This window comes from Hemitrygon akajei, chromosome 7 (genome assembly GCF_048418815.1).
Source record: "Hemitrygon akajei chromosome 7, sHemAka1.3, whole genome shotgun sequence".
Taxonomy (NCBI): Eukaryota; Metazoa; Chordata; class Chondrichthyes; order Myliobatiformes; family Dasyatidae; genus Hemitrygon; species Hemitrygon akajei.
The window spans coordinates 78996825-79016118 of record NC_133130.1 but is presented as its reverse complement, the minus strand read 5'-3'; the positions used below and the strand labels follow the sequence as shown (position 1 = coordinate 79016118).

General features: G+C 41.8%; 1 protein-coding gene across 2 annotated transcripts in view; it reads left to right on the top strand.

The window, feature by feature from the left end:
- The window catches only part of sptlc3 (serine palmitoyltransferase, long chain base subunit 3), a 154668-nt gene extending 135374 nt beyond the window's left edge, over positions 1-19294 (top strand). The window contains exons 11-12 of one of the 2 annotated variants that reach the window (XM_073051272.1): positions 148-277; positions 19139-19294. In XM_073051272.1, the coding sequence (XP_072907373.1) occupies positions 148-277; positions 19139-19246 (238 nt within the window). In that variant the 3' untranslated portion in view covers positions 19247-19294. Of the gene's footprint in view, positions 1-147; positions 278-6777; positions 12514-19138 lie in introns of those variants that run through there. The other variant, XM_073051271.1, reaches the window with a different exon arrangement.

The window sequence follows — 19294 nt, the reverse complement described above, 5'->3', positions numbered from 1 at the left end:
CAATGTAAATCCAGTTTGGACCAGTGGCAATCTTTATTCACCCGTGGTTCCTGTACAATGCCTTGTATAAAAGTGCTGTGTAAATGCAAGTTGATGTTGTTGCTGGCTTACCAAATAACTTGTTGTAACGGAGAACTTTATTTACAGTGCGTTTGCCAGAAGAATGCTGCAGAAGAACATTGGGGTGGTGGTGGTTGGGTTCCCTGCCACTCCCATCGTCGAATCCCGTGCTCGCTTTTGTTTATCCGCTGCCCACACACGTGAGATGCTGGACACGGTGAGTATCTCCCCGACTCTCTCACACTCTTTCCCTTCCAAGAAAACCTTTATTTCCAGAAACTTTTTGTATTTTGCATTTCCTCCTCTCATCATGGGACAAAGGGCCTGTAGTGTACTCTTCTATAATTCTTATTATTGGTTAATTATTTCTTTTTATTTAGAGGTACAGCATGGTAACAGGCCCAGTGAGCCTACAAGGCCCAATTGCTCCCATTTGACTAATTAACCTACAATGATCGTCTTTGGGATTTTGGGGGAACCGGAGTGCTCGGAGATGAACATATAAAGTCCTTACAGGCAGTAGCAGAAATTGAACCCTGTGTCTCTAGCCCTGTAATAGCATTACACTAACCGCTGCGCTACCCGGTGGTAGAGGTTCTGCAGACACATAATGCTATTATGGGGCAGGTTATGCAAAACCTCTGCTCTCCGTCCCTGGCACTCACATTTTGTCAACTTGATCTCAGTTATACATGCACACATACACATACGTTCAAAATACAGTGAATTCCAGTTAATTGGGACACATCAGGACTAGTACATTTTGGACCAATTAAACGGCTGCCCCAATTAGCCTAATATTGATTTCTCCTGGTTAAAAAAAAATTCCCTCCCACTTCCCTCTTCTTCTATTCCCCACTTTGGCCTCTCACTTCTTCTCACCTATCATCTCCGTCTGGTGCCCCTCCTCCTTCCCTTTCTCCCATGGTCCACTCTCTTCTCCTGTCAGATTTTTGCTCCTGCCCTTTACCTTTCCCACCCACCTGGCTTCACTTATCACCTTCCAGCTACTCTTCTTCCCCTCCTCCACCTTTTTATTCTGGCATCTTCCCTCTTCTTCTCCATTCCTGAAGAGGGGTTTTGACCTGAAATGTCGACTGTTTGTTCATTTCCATAGATGCTGCATGACATCTAAATATTTTATGACCAGTTTTACAGAAGCAAGGGGAAATTCAATGAAGGGAATTGAAATATTATGGGTTATTTAGTATGTATATGTAAATCCGCAATTTCTCCTCGTTTCTATCCTCATCCAAGGGAGACGATGGCAGTGAACATGTTGTGTGACATCTGCTGTGTTCTGCCATATCTACAATCCCTTTAATAAATACCTAGTTTGTCCTGTAAACAATGCCAAAACGCAAATTATAACCATGTCTTCTGTTGTATTTCACACAGTTATATCTCTGGGTTTCTCCAATTATGGCTTCTTGATCATATCCAAGTTTATTTGCTCCATTAAAAGTTGGGCTGACAATACATCCCCACCTCAGGGATTCATGCTTTTTTTGCCCATTGAAGATGCTGCTCGAACCTTGTGATCGGCTGCCACAAGGGGGAGCAGTGCTGAGTAATGAGGCCTCACAGCTTCAGCAATCCAGGTTTGTTCCTGATCTCAGGTGCTGCCCGTGTGACGGTCGCACGTTCTCTCTGTAGCTGCAGGGGTTTACCAGAGGCGCTCCGATTCTCCCCCACTAACGTGAATTGCAGCCGATTAGCCCAGCAGAGAGATCAAATCTGGAGGGGGAATGTGGGAAGAAATGGGATAGTGAGCTGTGAGTGGACGTTTGAAGGTCGGTACAGACTCGATGGGCTGAAGGGCCTGTCAGGAAGTGGCCTAGTTGAGGGAAGTGCCTGGTGTGAAAAGTGCTAGTCTTTGGCTCGAGAGTCTTCGGCGAGGAGGCTGAGGGAAGAGACTACGCCAGGCACAATTGGAGAGGGTGAAGACATGACCGCTAAGCTGATTCAGTGTGCTACGTGCATGATGTGGGAGGTCAGGGACACTGATGGTGCCTCCGGCTGCAACAGCTGTGGAAAGTGTGTCCAGGTTCAGCTTCTGAAGGAGCATGTTGCAGCACTGAAGAAAGAACTGGATGACCTCAGGTTTATCCGCGAAAACGAGAGTTTTCTGGACAGGACCTACAGTGAGGTCGTTACACCGAGGATACCAGAAGAGAGAAAGGGGGTGACGATGAGGAAGGAAAGGATGCTTGAAGTACAGGAGACCCCAGGGGATGTACCTCTCATAAACAGGTTCACCCTCTTGGAAGCTGTCAGGACAGAAGATACTGCCAGTCTGAGAGGCAGACAGGTCTGCGAGCCGAAAATTGGTGCAGAAGAGAGCCGAGGAGTCAGACATCAGGAAGAGCTGTGGTAGTAGGGGACTCCATAGTAAGAGGTACAGAAAGGGGTTTCTGTGGCAACAGGCGAGATTTAAGGATGGTGTGTTGCCTCCCTGGTGCAAGGATCCAGGACATCACGGACCGATTGCAGGGAATCCTCAAGGGTGAAGGTGAACAGCCGGAAGTGGTAGTGCATGTCGACACCAATGACATCAGGAAGAAGAGGAAGGACATCCTGCAGCGGGACTTCAAAGAACTCGGAAGAAGGCTGAAAAGCAGGACTTCCAGGGTGGTTATCTCTGGTTTGCTTCCAGTTCCTCGTGCTGGAGAGGGCAGGAACAGGGAGATAATGGATCTGAATGTGTGGCTGAGGAACTGGTGCAGGAAGCAAGGATTTACATTCTTGGACCACTGGGATCTGTTTTGGGGTAGGGATGAATTGTACAAAAGGAACAGGTTGCACCTTAATAGACGGGGGACCAGCATTCTGGCAGACAGGTTTGCCACTGCAACACGGATGTGTTTAAACTAAGTAGTGGGGGGGAGGGGATGAACTGGAAATATAAGGATGGAGTTAAAGGGAACGTGAAAATAAGAAAAGTTAAAAAGGACAACAGAATCAATGGAGTAGAAAGCTCAAGAAGTGATCATGCAGTATGGCCAAGTGAAATAGGAATTGATATGAAAGGAGAGGGGAGTAATGAATTAAAAGTATTATATATGAATGCATGAAATATAAGGAATAAAGTAGATGAGCTTGAGACTCAGTTGGAAATTGGCAAGTACGATGTTGTGGGAATAACAGAGACATGGCTTCAAGTGGACAGGGCCTGGGAAATGAATATTCAAGGATATACATCTTATTGAAAGGACAGACTGACTGGAGGAGGGGGTGGGGTGGCCCTGTTGGTGAGGAATGATATTCAGTCCCTTGCAAGGGGGGACATAGAATCAGGGGATGTAGAGTCAGTATGGATAGAACTGAGAAATTCTAAGGGTAGAAAGACCCTAACGGGAGTTATCTACAGGCCCCCAAACAGCAGTCTGAATGTAGGGTGTAAGTTGAATGAAGAGTTAAAATTGGCATGTCGCAAAGGTAATGATACAGTTGTCATGGGGGATTTCAATATGCAGGTAGACTGGGAGAATCAGAATGGTACTGGACCCCAAGAAAGGGAGTTTGTGGAGTGCCTCCGAGATGGATTCTTAGAACAGTTGGTACTGGAGCTTACCAGGGAGAAGGCAATTCTAGATTTAGTGTTGTGCAATGAACCGGATTTGATCAGGGACCTGGAGGTAAAGGAACCATTAGGAGGTAGTGACCATAATATGATATGTTTTAACCTACAATTTGAGAAGGAGAAGGGAAAATCGGATGTGTCAGTATTACAGTTGAACAAAGGGAACTATGGAGCTATGAGGGAGGAGCTGGCCAAAGTTCAATGGAACAATACCCTAGCAGAGAAGACAGTGGAACAACAATGGCAGGTATTTCTGGAAATAATGCAGAAGGTGCAGGATCGGTTCATTCCAAAGAGGAAGAAAGATCCTAAGGGGAGTAAGGGGCGGCCTTGGCTAACGAGGGAAGTAAAGGGCAGTATAAAAATAAAAGAGAAGTATAACATAGCAAAGATGAGCGGGAAACCAGAGGACTGGGAAGCTTTTAAAGAGCAACAGAAGATAACAAAAAAGGCAATACGCCAAGAAAAAATGAGGTACGAAGGTAAACTAGCCAAGAATATAAAGGAGGATAGTAAAAGCTTCTTTAGGTATGTGAATAGCAAAAAAATAGTTAAGACCAAAATTGGGCATTGAAGACAGAAATGGGTGAATTTATTATGGGGAACAAGGAAATGGCAGAGGAGTTGAACAGGTACTTTGGATCTGTCTTCACTAGGGAAGACACAGACAATCTCCCAGATGTAATAGTGGCCAAAGGAACTAGGGTAAAGGATGAACTGAAGGAAATTTATATTAGGTAAGAAACGGTGTTGGATAGACTGTTGAGTCTGAAGGCTGATAAGTCCCCGGGACCTGATGATCTGCATCCCAGGGTACTTAAAGAGATGGCTCTAGAAATCGTGGATGCATTGGTAATCATTTTCCAATGTTCTATAGATTCAGGAACAGTTCCTGCTGATTGGAGGGTGGCTAATGTTGTCCCACTTTTCAAGAAAGGAGGGAGGGAGAAAACAGAATTATAGACCGGTTAGCCTGACGTCAGTGGTGGGAAAGATGCTGGAGTCAATTATAAAAGAGGAAATTATGACACATTTGGATAGCAGTAGAAGGATCAGTCCGAGTCAGCATGGATTTATGAAGGGAAAATCATGCTTGACTAATCTTCTGGAGTTTTTTAAGGATGTAACTATGAAAATGGACAAGGGAGATCCAGTGGATGTAGTGTACCTGGAATTCCAGAAAGCTTTTGATAAAGTCCCACATAGGAGTTTAGTGGGCAAAATTAGGGCACATGGTATTGGGGGCAAAGTACTGACATGGATTGAAAATTGGCTGGCTGACAGGAAACAAAGAGTAGCGATTAACGGGTCCCTTTCAGAATGGCAGGCTGTGACCAGTGGGGTACCACAAGGTTCGGTGCTGGGACTGCAGCTGTTTACAATATACATTAATGATTTAGGTGAAGGGATTAAAAGTAACATTAGCAAATTTGCTGATGACTCAAAGCTGAGTGGCAGTGTGAAATGTCAGGAGGATGTTATGAGAATGCAGGGTGACTTGGACAGGTTGGGTGAGTGGGCAAATGTATGGCAGATGCAGTTTAATGTGGATAAATGTGAGGTTATCCACTTTGGTGGCAAGAACAGGAAGGCAGATTACTATCTAAATGGAGTCAAGTTAGGAAAAGGGGAAGTACAACGAGATCTAGGTGTTCTTGTACATCAGTCAATGAAAGCAAGCATGCAGGTACAGCAGGCAGTGAAGAAAGCTAATGGCATGCTGACTTTTATAACAAGAGGAATTGAGTATAGGAGTAAGGTCCTTCTGCAGCTGTACAGGGCCCTGGTGAGACTCCACCTGGAGTATTGTGTGCAGTTTTGGCCTCCAAATTTGAGGAAGGACATTCTTGCTATTGAGGGAATGCAGCGTAGGTTCACAAGGTTAATTCCTGGAATGGCGGGACTGTCATATGTTGAAAGATTGGAGCGACTGGGCTTGTATACACTGGAATTTAGAAGGATGAGAGGGGATCTGATTGAAACATATAAGATTATTAAGGGATTGGACACGCTGGAGGCAGGAAGCATGTTCCCGCTGATGGGTGAGTCCAGAACTAGAGGCCACAGTTTAAGAATAAGGGGTAGGCCATTTAGAACACATGCGGAAAAACTTTTTCACCCAGAGAGTGGTGGATATGTGGAATGCTTTGCCCCAGAAGGCAGTGGAGGCCAAGTCTCTGGATGCATTCAAGAGAGAGTTAGATAGAGCTTTTATAGATAGCGGGGTCAAGGGATATGGGGAGAGGGCAGGAACAGGGTACTGATTGTGTATGATCAACCATGATCACAGTGAATGGTGGTGCTGGCTAGAAGGGCCGAATGGCCTACTCCTGCACCTACTGTCTATTGTCTATTACTGCACTGTATGACTGTGCCCATGGCTGGGTAGCTGTCAAATTGTGTTTGATGATAATCCCGTGAAGCTTCTTGGGTCATTTTACAGTGTTATGAGCACAGTGTAAAGGTTAGTTATGAGATCCAGTTGTAAAACTATTAAAATTATGCTTAGTTTTTAGTGAAGACTAATTTCCAGACTTGATGAGATTCACATTTTACTGAGGATCTCACCTTCGACTTTTGATCCAGTTTATCTGTAGTAGATGGAATTGTGGGCACAGCACTTGTTGCCAGTGCACTAGGCTAAACTGGATAATGTTCCCTGGGTACAAGAGTGAAAGTTAATTGTAGACCTGGTCACCTGGTCTCTGCACCCCCTTGATACTTGATTTGCTGACAGATGGAAGTGGACCTCTTGCTGGGATGATTACAGCTGTAGTTCTCATCCTGAAAGTTAAACTTCACAGCAGGAGTTTTTTTTTAAATTAGGAGATGCTTTGAAGAGAAAGCTGAACAAACCAAGAAAGAAACAAACAAGTACTCTTGACAGGGTGAGGAGGGAATTTGTGTGGCATGTAAATACCAGCATAGATCTGTTGGGCTGAATGGTCTTTCAATGTGCTGTTACCTTTCAAGCCACTCTACAGGAGGAAATGTTTATTACATACCTGTTGTTTCACTGTTCATTAAGTTCAGCTGTTAACAGGTATACTATTAATGGCCAGCTACTGGGCTAACTATTTAAAGGCTACTTAAAAACAGAATGATTATCACAAATGAATTCCACTGTATTGTAGGTGTTGGATGTCCTTGATGAAATGGGTAACTACCTGCAATTCAAATACTCCAGACGGACACCTTCCATTCGACCTGAACTCTATGACGAGTCCAACTTTGAGCTGGAAGACTAAGCCCCCCCTCCAGAGTACAGAGTGAGAGCTATGTGGTGAATTGCAGATACACAGCTCTTTGTTCCCACTAAGGGATACAACATGTACATCTCCCCTTTAACAAGCACGGATTAGAGGGAAGAAAAGGGAAGACGAGGAGTCAGCATTGGCATCATAAACTTTTCGAGCGTACCAAGCAAGGGCATGGTGAAACATTGGACTATCCTCTTGTATAAGGTGTTGGGATCATGGGGAAGAGGGGAGAGGGCCTGGGTGGTCGGGTAGGGTGGAGAGGAGTTCAGGCAACCACATTGGTGAGATCACAGAAAATCTCTGAAAATCTCGTTTGACGTCCTGCAGCTGTTCTTTCTGCGGATGTTTTCGTTTCAATCACCCTTTTTGCCTTTTTGGAGTTTTTTTTAAATATATTTAAAAAAAAATACAGTTGCTGTTACTCCAAGCAAGCATTTAAAATGTATATCTTTGTCTGTGATTATTGCAATAAATATTCATTCGTAAGTTAGCCAAATGTTATACTCAAGACAATTTCAGGTGGGGTTTATGTTGGATTTCAAATCATATGCACTAGGATCTTTAGGCTGATCCGAGTTCAGTCTGTAGAGTGGGGACAAGGTTGATGGGGGAGTTGTTGCCAAAGATGAATTATCTAATCATATGAAATTTTGTTGAAATGTTAATGGAGAAAATTATATATGTAAATACAGAAATTATAATTTTTGTAAACCTTTTCTGGAGCTGCTTTTGAGACTCCTTTAAGATATTGTCCTTGAATGTTTAGGTGCTTATTTGGTATGTTAGTGTTCCAAAAGTGTGGTTTATGTAATTTTTAAAAATGTGAAATTCTTTCTGCCAACAGGATTGTTAATATTTATAATGAAAAATGTTTTGAGGGGAGCAGAAAGAGGGATAAATGCTGCAGCTATCTACTCAAGGTTATGACATTTTAATTTTAATAACTTCATTGTCACAGTTTTGTAATACTACCATCTTGGTTTGTGCCTGCTACATTTCCAAAGCCTTCACAGTCCATTTCCAGCTGTTGGGATGAGGACACTGCACCCTGGTCCTAGCTGTCCTCCTGACTACTGTTTCCACCTGAAGTGTTTTACGGGTAAGGCCTTGCTGGACAAAGAACATAGGACCCTCCTGTCTTCTCAGGGAAAACCAGTCGGTGCTTTTAGTCCAGACACTGATTCAAAAACCCAGCCAGCAGGAATATGATTGTGGCAATATGATTGCATTCCCCTCTGATTTCCAGGATTACCCAGAACACAGGGTTGCCCAGGTATCACAACAACAACTAGGCCCTACACACGCACCAACCACTATACAGCCGGCAATGAAGGAGTTCAATAACGACAGAGGTTTTTTAAAGTGAAGTACATTTTCTTTACTGCAGATTTACAGTTTGTCTTTTTTTAACTAGTGTTTGCTTATTTTTTAAGTTTTTAAATGATCAATTTAATTCACTATTAAACCCCAGACAGTAGCTCAGTTTCTAGCACCAATTTTCAAATCAAGGTTTGTAGCTGCGTTTTTACAAAGATATAGAGGACCTTACTGAATTCAACTATAGTCAAAGGCCTTAACTCCATTGTAAAGAAGACTCAGTGTCTCTAATACACTAACTGAATGAGTGGCCCTAATTATTGCCCATTTGATTGTCTTAAAGAGTATGGAATCTGTTCTCATGGCAAAGCCTCAACTCTAATGTATTTTGTCACCAGTATCAATGCCAACGTCAACTTGCACTGTGACAGTGACTCCAACTTGCACTCTTTTTCAATTGCACTTTAAAAAGCTTGTGTTAAATTAGGAGAGGCATGATTGAAATTGCAGATTCATTAACAATTATTTGCTATTCCTTTAAAATCTCTAAGGAACATGTTTTAACACCATGCTTCTGCACCATATGGCCCTGTTAACTATAGTGACATATAAGAATTAACAGACCCTTCCTATCAAACCAAGAAGACTCTGGTAGTATTTATACTGAAGTCTTGTGTCACCTCTGACTTGACTCTTTGCTTTTCACTGTTTATTTTTTGCTGAACAAGTGGAAAAATTGCTCTCCAGGTACAAAAAGCCCAGGGTTTGAATGGTGTGACTCCCACCGATCAGCACCTGGAAGTGCAAATTATGTTAAGTGGTTAGTGTTTAACAGTCCTGTTAAATCACAGGCTAGGAACAAACCATTCTCCCAAATGGACATTTAAATGTTAAAGCAGCTTACCTATAGTGTCAGCTGTGACTTGGTGGGGAGCCCTTTCACCTCTGAGTCAAAAGATCCCAAGTTTGAATCCCACCCCCCAAGACTGGAGTGTAAATAACCAAATTGACACTCTGTTGTATTCCTGAGGAGGCACTGCATTCTCAAAGGGACTGATTTCTGAATAAACTCTCGAATTGAAATGATCTGTCCTCACAGGTGGGCACAAAAGATCCTATGTCTGTATTTCAAGGTACATCTCTAAGCCATATTGATCAAAAATACAAATTATGAAGTAATTACTGCATTGTCTTTTGTGGGAGTGTCCCATCCACACACTAAATGTTGTGCTTCTGAAATTACAACTGACATTTCTGGAAGTATTTTGAGGCTTCCTGAGGTTTTGAACGATGGTGTGTAAATGCAGGTTGGGCTTCTCAGAATTCAGGGGGAAACAGGAAACACGTGCATGGTGTGCCCATAATTACACTCAGTGTGCATGAATTTGTTACGTCATAAAGAACTCAGTGAATACATATGGAGCACTTGGGGAACTGAGGTACGTGTGTGGCAACATTGAGAGAAGTGTGGTGTTTTCTTCCAATCGCGCATTACATCCTGACACTCAAGGGAGAAAAGGATCTTCCTTGCCCATTGTTCTGACAAAAACAAGTATGTTTTAGCAACTCAGGGTCAAATTATGCCTGTATCTGTAGAATGTCTGTGTAGCCAAAGTTATATTGCATTGTTGAAAGTTTTGGAATAGATCTAATGTGTTTTATATAATCCCCATTATTTGTACATCAGACATGGCTATTGCTGGCAAGACCAGCATTTCATTGTTCATCCCTAATGCCCTTGAGTTGATAGTGTGGGGAGTTGGTACCTCGAAACATTGAATTCCTTGTGGAATTTCCAGGTACTACATTTGCTGCAATATAAGATTTAAAACAAAATACCCTCATATTCAGAATCCCCTTCCCAATTCCTAATGGTCATGAACCAAGTTGACCAATTGGATTAAAAAGAGGACTGAACTTTTTTTTCAAGCAAATTGAGGCCAGTATTCTGGTCATTTGAAAGGCAGGGCTTCGTCGTGCAATTGACTGACTTTGAGCTTCATGATGATTTTGCTCTACTTCCCATTTTGATGAGCCCTTGCTTCCCAGCCTACCTGTACTTTAAAGAACTGTGTCTTTGGAGATGGGAGGACATAAGTTTATAATCCCTGTCAGTGCATATTTTCCAAGAAATAAACATTACTTTCCCTGCTCAGTTTGCTGAAATAATTCAATACTTACAACTTTAATTTAATATCTTAATATCTGCACATCTGATCTCATTTATTCTCCTCTTAATCACTGAATTAGACTGGAGCTGAGCAACGTCCAGGATTTTAAACTGTAGATTGAGGGTTGATATGCATAGGTTGGTGGGAAATAGCTGCAACTTCGTTTGATAGATGTAACATGAAACAAGAGCGGGCTTAGAAATTGGATTTTCAGATCTCAAAGGAGTACTCTCTTGTGTGGAAAAAATGTTTGCTGAAAATATTCTCTTTAAGGTTGCTAAACCATAATAAAACACTATAAATCCCCTTTTTAAAGATGTCATTTCCTCCTGCAGGCGTGAAATTATCATGGATAAGTTCACAGGGAAAAGAAGTTTTTTTGAATGCCTTTGTTTTCACAAAGCCAAGGAATTGCTGAGTTGAATTTAGAGACAGTTTTTACTTTGAATGTGCCTCTCGCTATGTGGCATTGTGAGCAAGGTGGTATGTTTTGACCATGTATACTTGCTTGGCGTGCTCACTCGTCTCATTATTCTCCTGACGAAGCAGAGTTCTCCATGGTTGAGGTCCAAAGAGTGCAGTCTCTGCAGTTACTTTTAATTTTGTAGTTTTATCCTTCATATTCTAATTGGGACATTGAATTGGTGTTCTTGGGAAGGGCACTGAGAGAAAGGATTATATTCTGCCTGCCCAAGGTGTTCAATGAGCTGGAGGCATATTAACCTAAACTATGGTATCACAACAGCTTCAGGCTACCTAAAGGCAGTATAGTCTGAGAGCTTGATTGTCCAAAGTTCCCTGCATCCATCAATGGCGACTCTTCCTGCCAAAGAGCAGGGATAAAACTTTGAGGATTTGAAGAAATATGTCCCAACTTATTGTGGGAGAGTTTGTAACTGCATGGTGCAACACTAAGATTCAGTGCCTTGTATTCATCTGATTGCCTCCAGCTTCTGTTTCGAGAAGGGTAGTTGGGGAAGGTGGGTTTCTAAGTGGTGTTGTTGAGCCAATCCTAGAGGATATCACAAGAATGAATGTGACATATACCAACGGTTTGGCACACATCTTGAATTCTCTAAGAATCCAAGCCTAAAGTCTGAATCTGCCTGAATGCTTGTTGCTAACTTAAAACTTCTGTTCACGGGTCAGGTAATTTGCATCCCTAGTTTCCGGCATGGATTTTGACAATTAGCTGTTTGTTCTACTGTTATTATATGCTAGGTTTATAGGTAATACGTTTGTACATGATGAGGACTGGTAAGATTGCCCTAAGCACTTCTGCATGCACTTTTAACTTGTAATTTCTAACCAGCTCCAATGACAGGGCTTCCTTGGCTGTGCCAAACTCTTCCACGCTTCACGATTCATTAGCCATTTGGGATTAATACTATTTTGCAGAATTAGCCTGCATTTCCAGGGCATTTCGGTGCTGTTTTGAAGGGATTGCTTGTACCATTGAAAAAAACTTAATCCAACTATACTTCTTCAAGGAAGAGTTTTCCTACTGAATTATTTTGTGAATCTATCCTTAAAGGTCAGGATTATAAAGCAATATGTGGGCATCTAATTGCTTCCAGCTTTCAGTTGAAGTGGGATGATTGGGAAAGATGGGATTCCTGAGAGGGTAAATTCTGATGTTCAATCCACTCAGGATTGCACAGCAAGAATTTACATCACGTACACCGAAGATTTGCCTTGCAATTACATGTTCAGCGTAAATGACAACTGATTACTCTTTCTGATAAACAACAATCTCTGTTCATCTGCATGCACTGACGTATAGGAAACAGCACTTTAAGAGCTCTCAAAAGTAACCCTGCATGGATTCAGAATGTTGATGGCTCTGTGGGTTGTTAACAGTGACTGGTGCAGAGTGGTTTGTAAGTCCGATTTATGTATACCTTCATGTACCTTGAAGTGCTGATGATTAAAGATTTGTATATATATTATAAATGCATAGTATATATATGAATGCCGACTGTGTTTTAAAATATACATAATGTACAAAAATGTTTTCCCTTTTGCGAGGTCAGAATTTATATATGTATAAATACATAAAATGAGGATTGGCATGTGTCATATCAAATGTATGGAACAAATAAAACCCTTGGCATTCCCTTAACTGGCCTCTTGTCTATGAATTCTCTTAACAGTCTCCGTAAAATTACTGCTATTAACTGGTATGTTTAGACTCTTCTTTTTTTTCTTAATGGGTCCAATTAAAATAATCACGATGTAAGGTTGACTTCTTCTGCTCCATTTAATTGCAGAGTGAAAAATAACTGGATCTCAATCCAGCTGCGATTCTGCCTTTTCTTGTGTTTATGGGGGAAAAAAACTCTTGTTTTGTAGTTTAACTAGATAATAAACAGATATTAAAAGAAGTTTAAAGAACACATGATGATATTCTGTATGTAGTAAATACTTCTCCAGGACCTGATGGTCCCCATCCCAGGCTATTAAGATAAATTGATGTGGAAATCACTGAAGCATTAGTCATATTTTTCCAAAACTCTGCAGATTCATGAATTGTGCCTTTTGGATTGGAAGCTTTCCAGTCTTGTCTAGAATCATAGAATTGTTTTGGCACAGGAGGCAGATGGAGCCTATTGCCAGCACTTTATGGCACAATCCTGTCAGACCTATTTCCCTGCTCGTTTTCTGTAAACTCTGCAATTATTATCATTCAAGCACCCCTCAAATCCCTTTTGAAAGACCCTATTGACTTTGCCTCCACCAAACCTTTCAAGCAGTGAATTTCTGCTTTAATTAATCTGCTGGAGGAACTTAGTATGCTGGGCAGCATATGCGGGAGGAAAGAAAATAATGTGTTGAAGTGCTGCATCAGGACCCGAAACATTGGCAATTCCTTTCCTTCCAAAGATATACCTGTTCCACTGAGTTCCTCCAACAGATTATTTGTTGCTGCTGATCCCAGCATCTGTAGTCTCTTGTGCCTGCTTTAAATAAGTTTTATGCTCATGTTCCCTTTGTACCTTTTCTTCAAAACTTTATATCTGTGACATTCCATCATTGAGCCAATTACTAATGGGTCTCTGTTTACCCATCTAAATCTGTCATCAAAAGCTTCAATCTCCTGTCCTCCAAAGGGAATAACCCCAGCTCCAGTCACAACTTATAGCTGAAATCACTCTTCTAGAACCATTCTAGATACTTGATAAGGGGTGGGGAGATAAATCACATAATTGCAGGGGTGCCAATATAATATCAGTTATGTTACTTGAATCTATCATCGAAGATTGAACAAAGGTGAATACCATCTAACTAAAGGGAGCTGGCATAGATCTGTGATAGACAATTGGATCTGTTTAACTGAATAGTTAGACAAACTCACCTATGTGAGTTATCTATGAAATTACGACATTTGAAATTGTTTTCTGCAGAAGGATTATCAGCAAAGATTAAGATGCATAGATCTAGTGGTAATGTCATAAAGGGTTGCAAGGTAGGAGACAGAAAAAAAAAGTGTATTGTGTGACTAACAGGATATGGTCCCCTAAAGTTCATTAGAGAATTTTAGCTTGTCGGCATGTACATTGAGGTACATGAGAAATAACATGTATCTTCAAGTTTTCAGAGGCAATGCAGACGGTGTAGGTAGGGTAGTGAATTGGAAGGAACGTGTTCAGATGTGAAGAAGCATAAGAAGGTCCGGTCTGAATCCAAGAAGTAACAAGAATTCTCTGTAGGAAGACTTCCCTGTTCATGTGTGCAGGTGTAAAGAAAGCAATGTGAAAAGATTACATTTATTTCAAAGGGATTGGAAATACAGAAGTCCAAAGGAAATGCTTGTCATCTGGTTGTGCTTGTTCAATTTTAGGCCTTGCACCTTAGGGAAAAATACAATGGTCTTGGAAAGAAAGGGATTGTAGATTCCCCAGAAAGGTACCAGGTCTTAAATGCTTAAAATAGACAAATTTATTTGAATTTAGAAGTTTCAGAGATGATCTATATAAAATCTTTAAATTAATTTGGGGGATTTAATAGAGTGGATGCCAAGAAACAATTTCCTCTAAAGAGAGAATCAGAACAAGATGATGTAATGGTGGAATTGGAACTTGAGCCATTCAGCGATGAATTAGGAAGCATAAATGGTGGTGGAAACCTGGATTTGATTCCTATAAGAAGTTGTGATTGTGGGGTCAGCAGTTAGGTAAGGGATATGGAAGAAATGCACATAATCGAGTTGATGTATTTATCAGCCATGACCTAGTAAATAGCTTGAGAAGCTAACTACTCCTCCTTTTCCTGTATGTGTTTTTACTTAGAATCATATTTCGAGGCATTGACAAGTAGTGTTAGTCTTGCTATTGTTTTCCTCGGCTTTCTCCCTTTGCCTTTCTCCTCCCTAAGTGACTTGGCGTGTGTGGGTCTAGACAGCAGTGGCAGGGTTTTCAATCATGCAGCCATCACAAGACACAATCATGTCCTTTACTAATATGGGCACACTGTACTTTCCAACGTAAGTTACTAGATAACAACTGGTATCCACAATGCTGGCCGTTGAATTTCACTTGTAAACCCCAATTTCCCAAAAGAAGCTGCCATTTTTGGGTCAGTAGCTAAGTTATCCCATTCTCATTGCCTAGTTCACCCTGAAGACAATAGACAATAGGTTCAGGAGTAGGCCATTCAGCCCTTTGAGTCAGCACCACCATTCACTGTGATCATGGCTGATCATCAACAATCAGTACCCCCGTTCCTGCCTTCTCCCCATATCTCTATTACCCACATTAAACTCCGCTATCTTTAAGAGCTCTATCTAACTCTTTCTAGAAAGCATCCAGAGAATTGGCCTCCACTGCCTTCTGAGGCAGAGCATTCCATAGATCCACAACTCTCTGGGTGAAAAAGTTTTTCCTCAACTCCATTCTAAGTGGCCTACCCCTTATTCTTAAACTGTGGCCTCTGGTTCTGGACTCCCCCAACATCAGGAACATAATTCCTGCCTCCAGCATGTCCAATCACTTAATAATCTTATATGTTTCAATCAGATCCTCTCTCATCCTTCTAAATTCCAGTGCTTACAAACCCAGTCGCTCCAATCTTTCAACATATGACAGTCCCGTCATCCCAGGAATTAATCTCGTGAACCTATGCTGCACTCCCTCAATAGCAAGAATGTCCTTCCTCAAATTTGGAGACCAAAACTGCACACAATACTCTAGGTGGAGTCTCACTAGGGCCCTGTACAACTGCAGAAGGACCTTTTTGCTCCTATACTCAATTCCCCTTGTTATGAAGGCCAACACGCCATTAGCTTTCTTCACTGTCTGCTGTACCTGCATGCTTACTTTCAGTGACTGATGAATGAGGACACCTCAAGCTCATTGTACTTCCCCCTTCCCTAACTTGACAACATTCAGATAGTAATCTGCCTTCTTGTTCTTGCCACCAAAGTGGATAACCTCACATTTATCCACATTAAACTGCATCTGCCCACTCACCCAACCTGTCCAAGTTACTCTGCATTCTCCTAACATCCTCCTCATATTTCACACTGCCACCCAGCTTTGTGTCATCTGCAAATTTGTTAATGTTACTTTTAATCCCTTCATCTAAATCATTAATGTATATTGTAAATAGCTGTGGTCCCAGCACCGAGCCTTGCGGTACCCCACTAGTCACTGCCTGCCATTCTGAAAAGGACCAGTTAATCCCTACTCTTTGTTTCCTGTCTGCCAACCAATTTTCTATTCATGTCAGTACCCTACCCCCAATACCAAGTGCTCTAATTTTGCCCACTAATCTCCTATGTGGGACCTTATCAAAAGCTTTCTGAAAGTCCAGGTACACTACATCCACTGGCTCTCCCTTGTCCATTTTCATAGTTACATCCTCAAAAAATTCCAGAAGATTAGTCAAGCATGATTTCCCCTTCGTAAATCCATGCTGACTCGGACCGATCCTGTTACTGCTATCCAAATGTGCCGCTATTTCATCTTTTATAATTGACTCCAGCATCTTCCCCACCACTGATGTCAGGCTAACCGGTCTATAATTCCCTGTTTTCTCTCTTCCTCCTTTCTTAAAAGTGGAATAGCATTAGCTACCCTCCAATTCTCAGGAACTGATCCTAAATCTATAGAACATTGGAAAATGATTACCAATGCATTCACAATTTCTAGAGCCATCTCCTTAAGTACCCTGGGATGCAGACCATCAGGCCCTAGGGATTTATCAGCCTTCAGTCCCATCAGTCTACCCAACACCATTTTCTGCCTAATGTGAGTTTCCTTCAGTTCCTCCGTTACCCTAGGTCCTCTGGCCACTATTACATCTGGGAGATTGTGTCTTCCCTAGTGAAGATAAATCCAAAGTACCTGTTCAACTTCTCTGCCATTTATGTTCCCCATAATAAATTCACCCATTTCTGTCTTCAAGGGCCCAACTTTTGTCTTAACTAATTTTTTCCTTTTCACATACCTAAAGAAGCTTTTACTATCCTCCTTTATATTCTTGGCTAGTTTACCTTCGTACCTCATTTTTTCTTGGCGTATTGCCTTTTTTGTTATCTTCTGTTGCTCTTTAAAAGCTTCCCAGTCCTCTGGTTTCCCGCTCATCTTTGCTATGTTATACTTCTCTTTTATTTTTATACTGTCCTTGACTTCCCTTGTCAGCCACAGTCGCACCCTACTCACCTTAGAATCTTTATTCCTCTTTGGAATGAACTGATCCTGCACCTTCTGTATTATTCCCAGAAATACCTGCCATTGTTGTTCCACTGTCATCCCTGCTAGGGTATCCTTTCAGTCAACTTTGGCTAGTTCCTCCCTCATGGCTCCATAGTCCCCTTTGTTCAACTGTAATACTGACACTTCCGATTTTCCCTTCCTCTCAAATTGTAGATTAAAACTTATCATATTATGGTCACTACCTCCTAATGGCTCCTTTACCTCGAGTTCCCTTATCAAATCCGGTTCATTACACAACACTAGATCCAGAATTGTTTTCTCCCTGGTAGGCTCCAGTACAAGCTGCTCTAAGAATCCATCTCGGAGGCACTCCACAAACTCCCTTTCTTGGGGTCCAGTACCAAGCTGATTTTCCCAGTCTACCTGCATGTTGAAATCCCCCATTACAACTGTAGTATTACCTTTATGACATGCCAATTTTAACTCTTGATTCAACTTGCATCCTGTATCCAGGCTTCTATTTGGGGGTCTGTAGATAACTCCCATTAGGGTCTTTTTGTCCTTACAATTTCTCAGTTCTATCCACACTGACTCTACATCTCCTGATTCTATGTCACCCCTCGCAAGGGACTGAATTTCATTCCTCACCAACAGAGCCACCCCACCCCCTCTGCCCACCTGTCTGTCTTTGCGATAGGACGTATAACCTTGAATATTCATTTCCCAGCCCTGGTCCTCTTGCAGCCATGTCTCTGTTATTCCTACAACATCATACTTGCCAATTCCAACTGAGCATCCAGCTCATCCACTTTATTTCTTATACTTCGTGCATTCATATATAATACCTTCAATCCATTACTCCCCTCACCTTTCACATCGATTCCTATTGCACTTGGCCATACCCTCCAATCCTTTCCTGAGCTTTCTGCCCCTTTAGCAAAACATGGAGGAGAGATCAGGCTCTGAATCATTTCATCAGTGTAACTGAGCATCATTTTAAGACGATGTTGAGCCCAGGATTTAAGTACGGTAATCACTAAACATGATATGTCCAAAATCTAGAATTATACCTAAACAATGTTTTATTGCAACATAACTCTTGTCTATCTTGTGTATTGCTTGGCTCAATTGTTGTACTAATATGACTCTATTTTTGGCTTCTTATGCCATAACCTCTAGAATTACCTCCCTAAGCTCTCTGTCCTTCTCTCTTTCAAGGGGCCCTGTAAAACTGACCAAGCACTTGGCCATTTCCCTGTGCTCTCCTGTCAGTCAATCTGAAAACTCTTTTGATTAATATTGCTCTTGTTTAGATGTTTTGATACTTTAACTGTGCTATACGAATGCAAAAGATTGCTCTGCAAATTAGCTGTGGATCCATCTGTCTATAGGGTTTTAATGATCCTGATGAGCTCAGCCATGAAACCAGAAGTTAAAAACGCAAACACGAGGAAATCTGCAGATACTGGAAATTCAAGCAACACACACAAAATGCTGGTGGAACGCAGCAGGCCAAGCAGCATCTATAGGAAGAAGTACAGTCGATGTTTCGGGCTGAGACCCTATAGCCTGCTGCGTTCCACCAGCATTTTGTGTGTGTTGCATGAAACCAGAAGTACTGTTTCAGAGTTGATGAACTTGATGCCCTGAATTTAATGATAATTTAAGGTTTTTATCTCTCTGTGCTGGTGAAGCTCATGTCTTTGAACTGATTTAGTCACACCGTAGGGAATAAAGACTAAAGCTGCTGTCTCACAACTCCAGTGACCCTGGTTCAATCCTGACCTCGGGTGCTCTCTCTGTGGAGTTTCTTCTCCTTGTGACCACATGGACTTCTCTCAGGGTTCTGGAGTTTCCTGCTAAGTGTTGGTAGATAATTAGCCACTATAAATTGCCCCTTGTGTGCATGTAGATGGTAAAGTCTTGGGGAGGCTGATGGGAGTTTGAGGACAAATAGGTTGCAGGGAAAATTTGGCAGACTACAGAGTCATGGCATAAGGAAATTAATGAAAATAGCTGTCAGTGAATTAAACATCAAATGCTCCTTTTAGCAGGACCATGAATCGATACTGTCCATTTCACCACTTTCAGGAGGAATCCCTATCTTGTCCTAATGACCATCAGGCAATGGGAACAGGAGTTTGCCAATCAGCCCTTCAACTACATTGTTGCTATACCACCAGTCTGGACAGTGATTAATCATCATGCAAAAACAGACTAGCTGATCTCTTGCCTGAATGTTTCCTC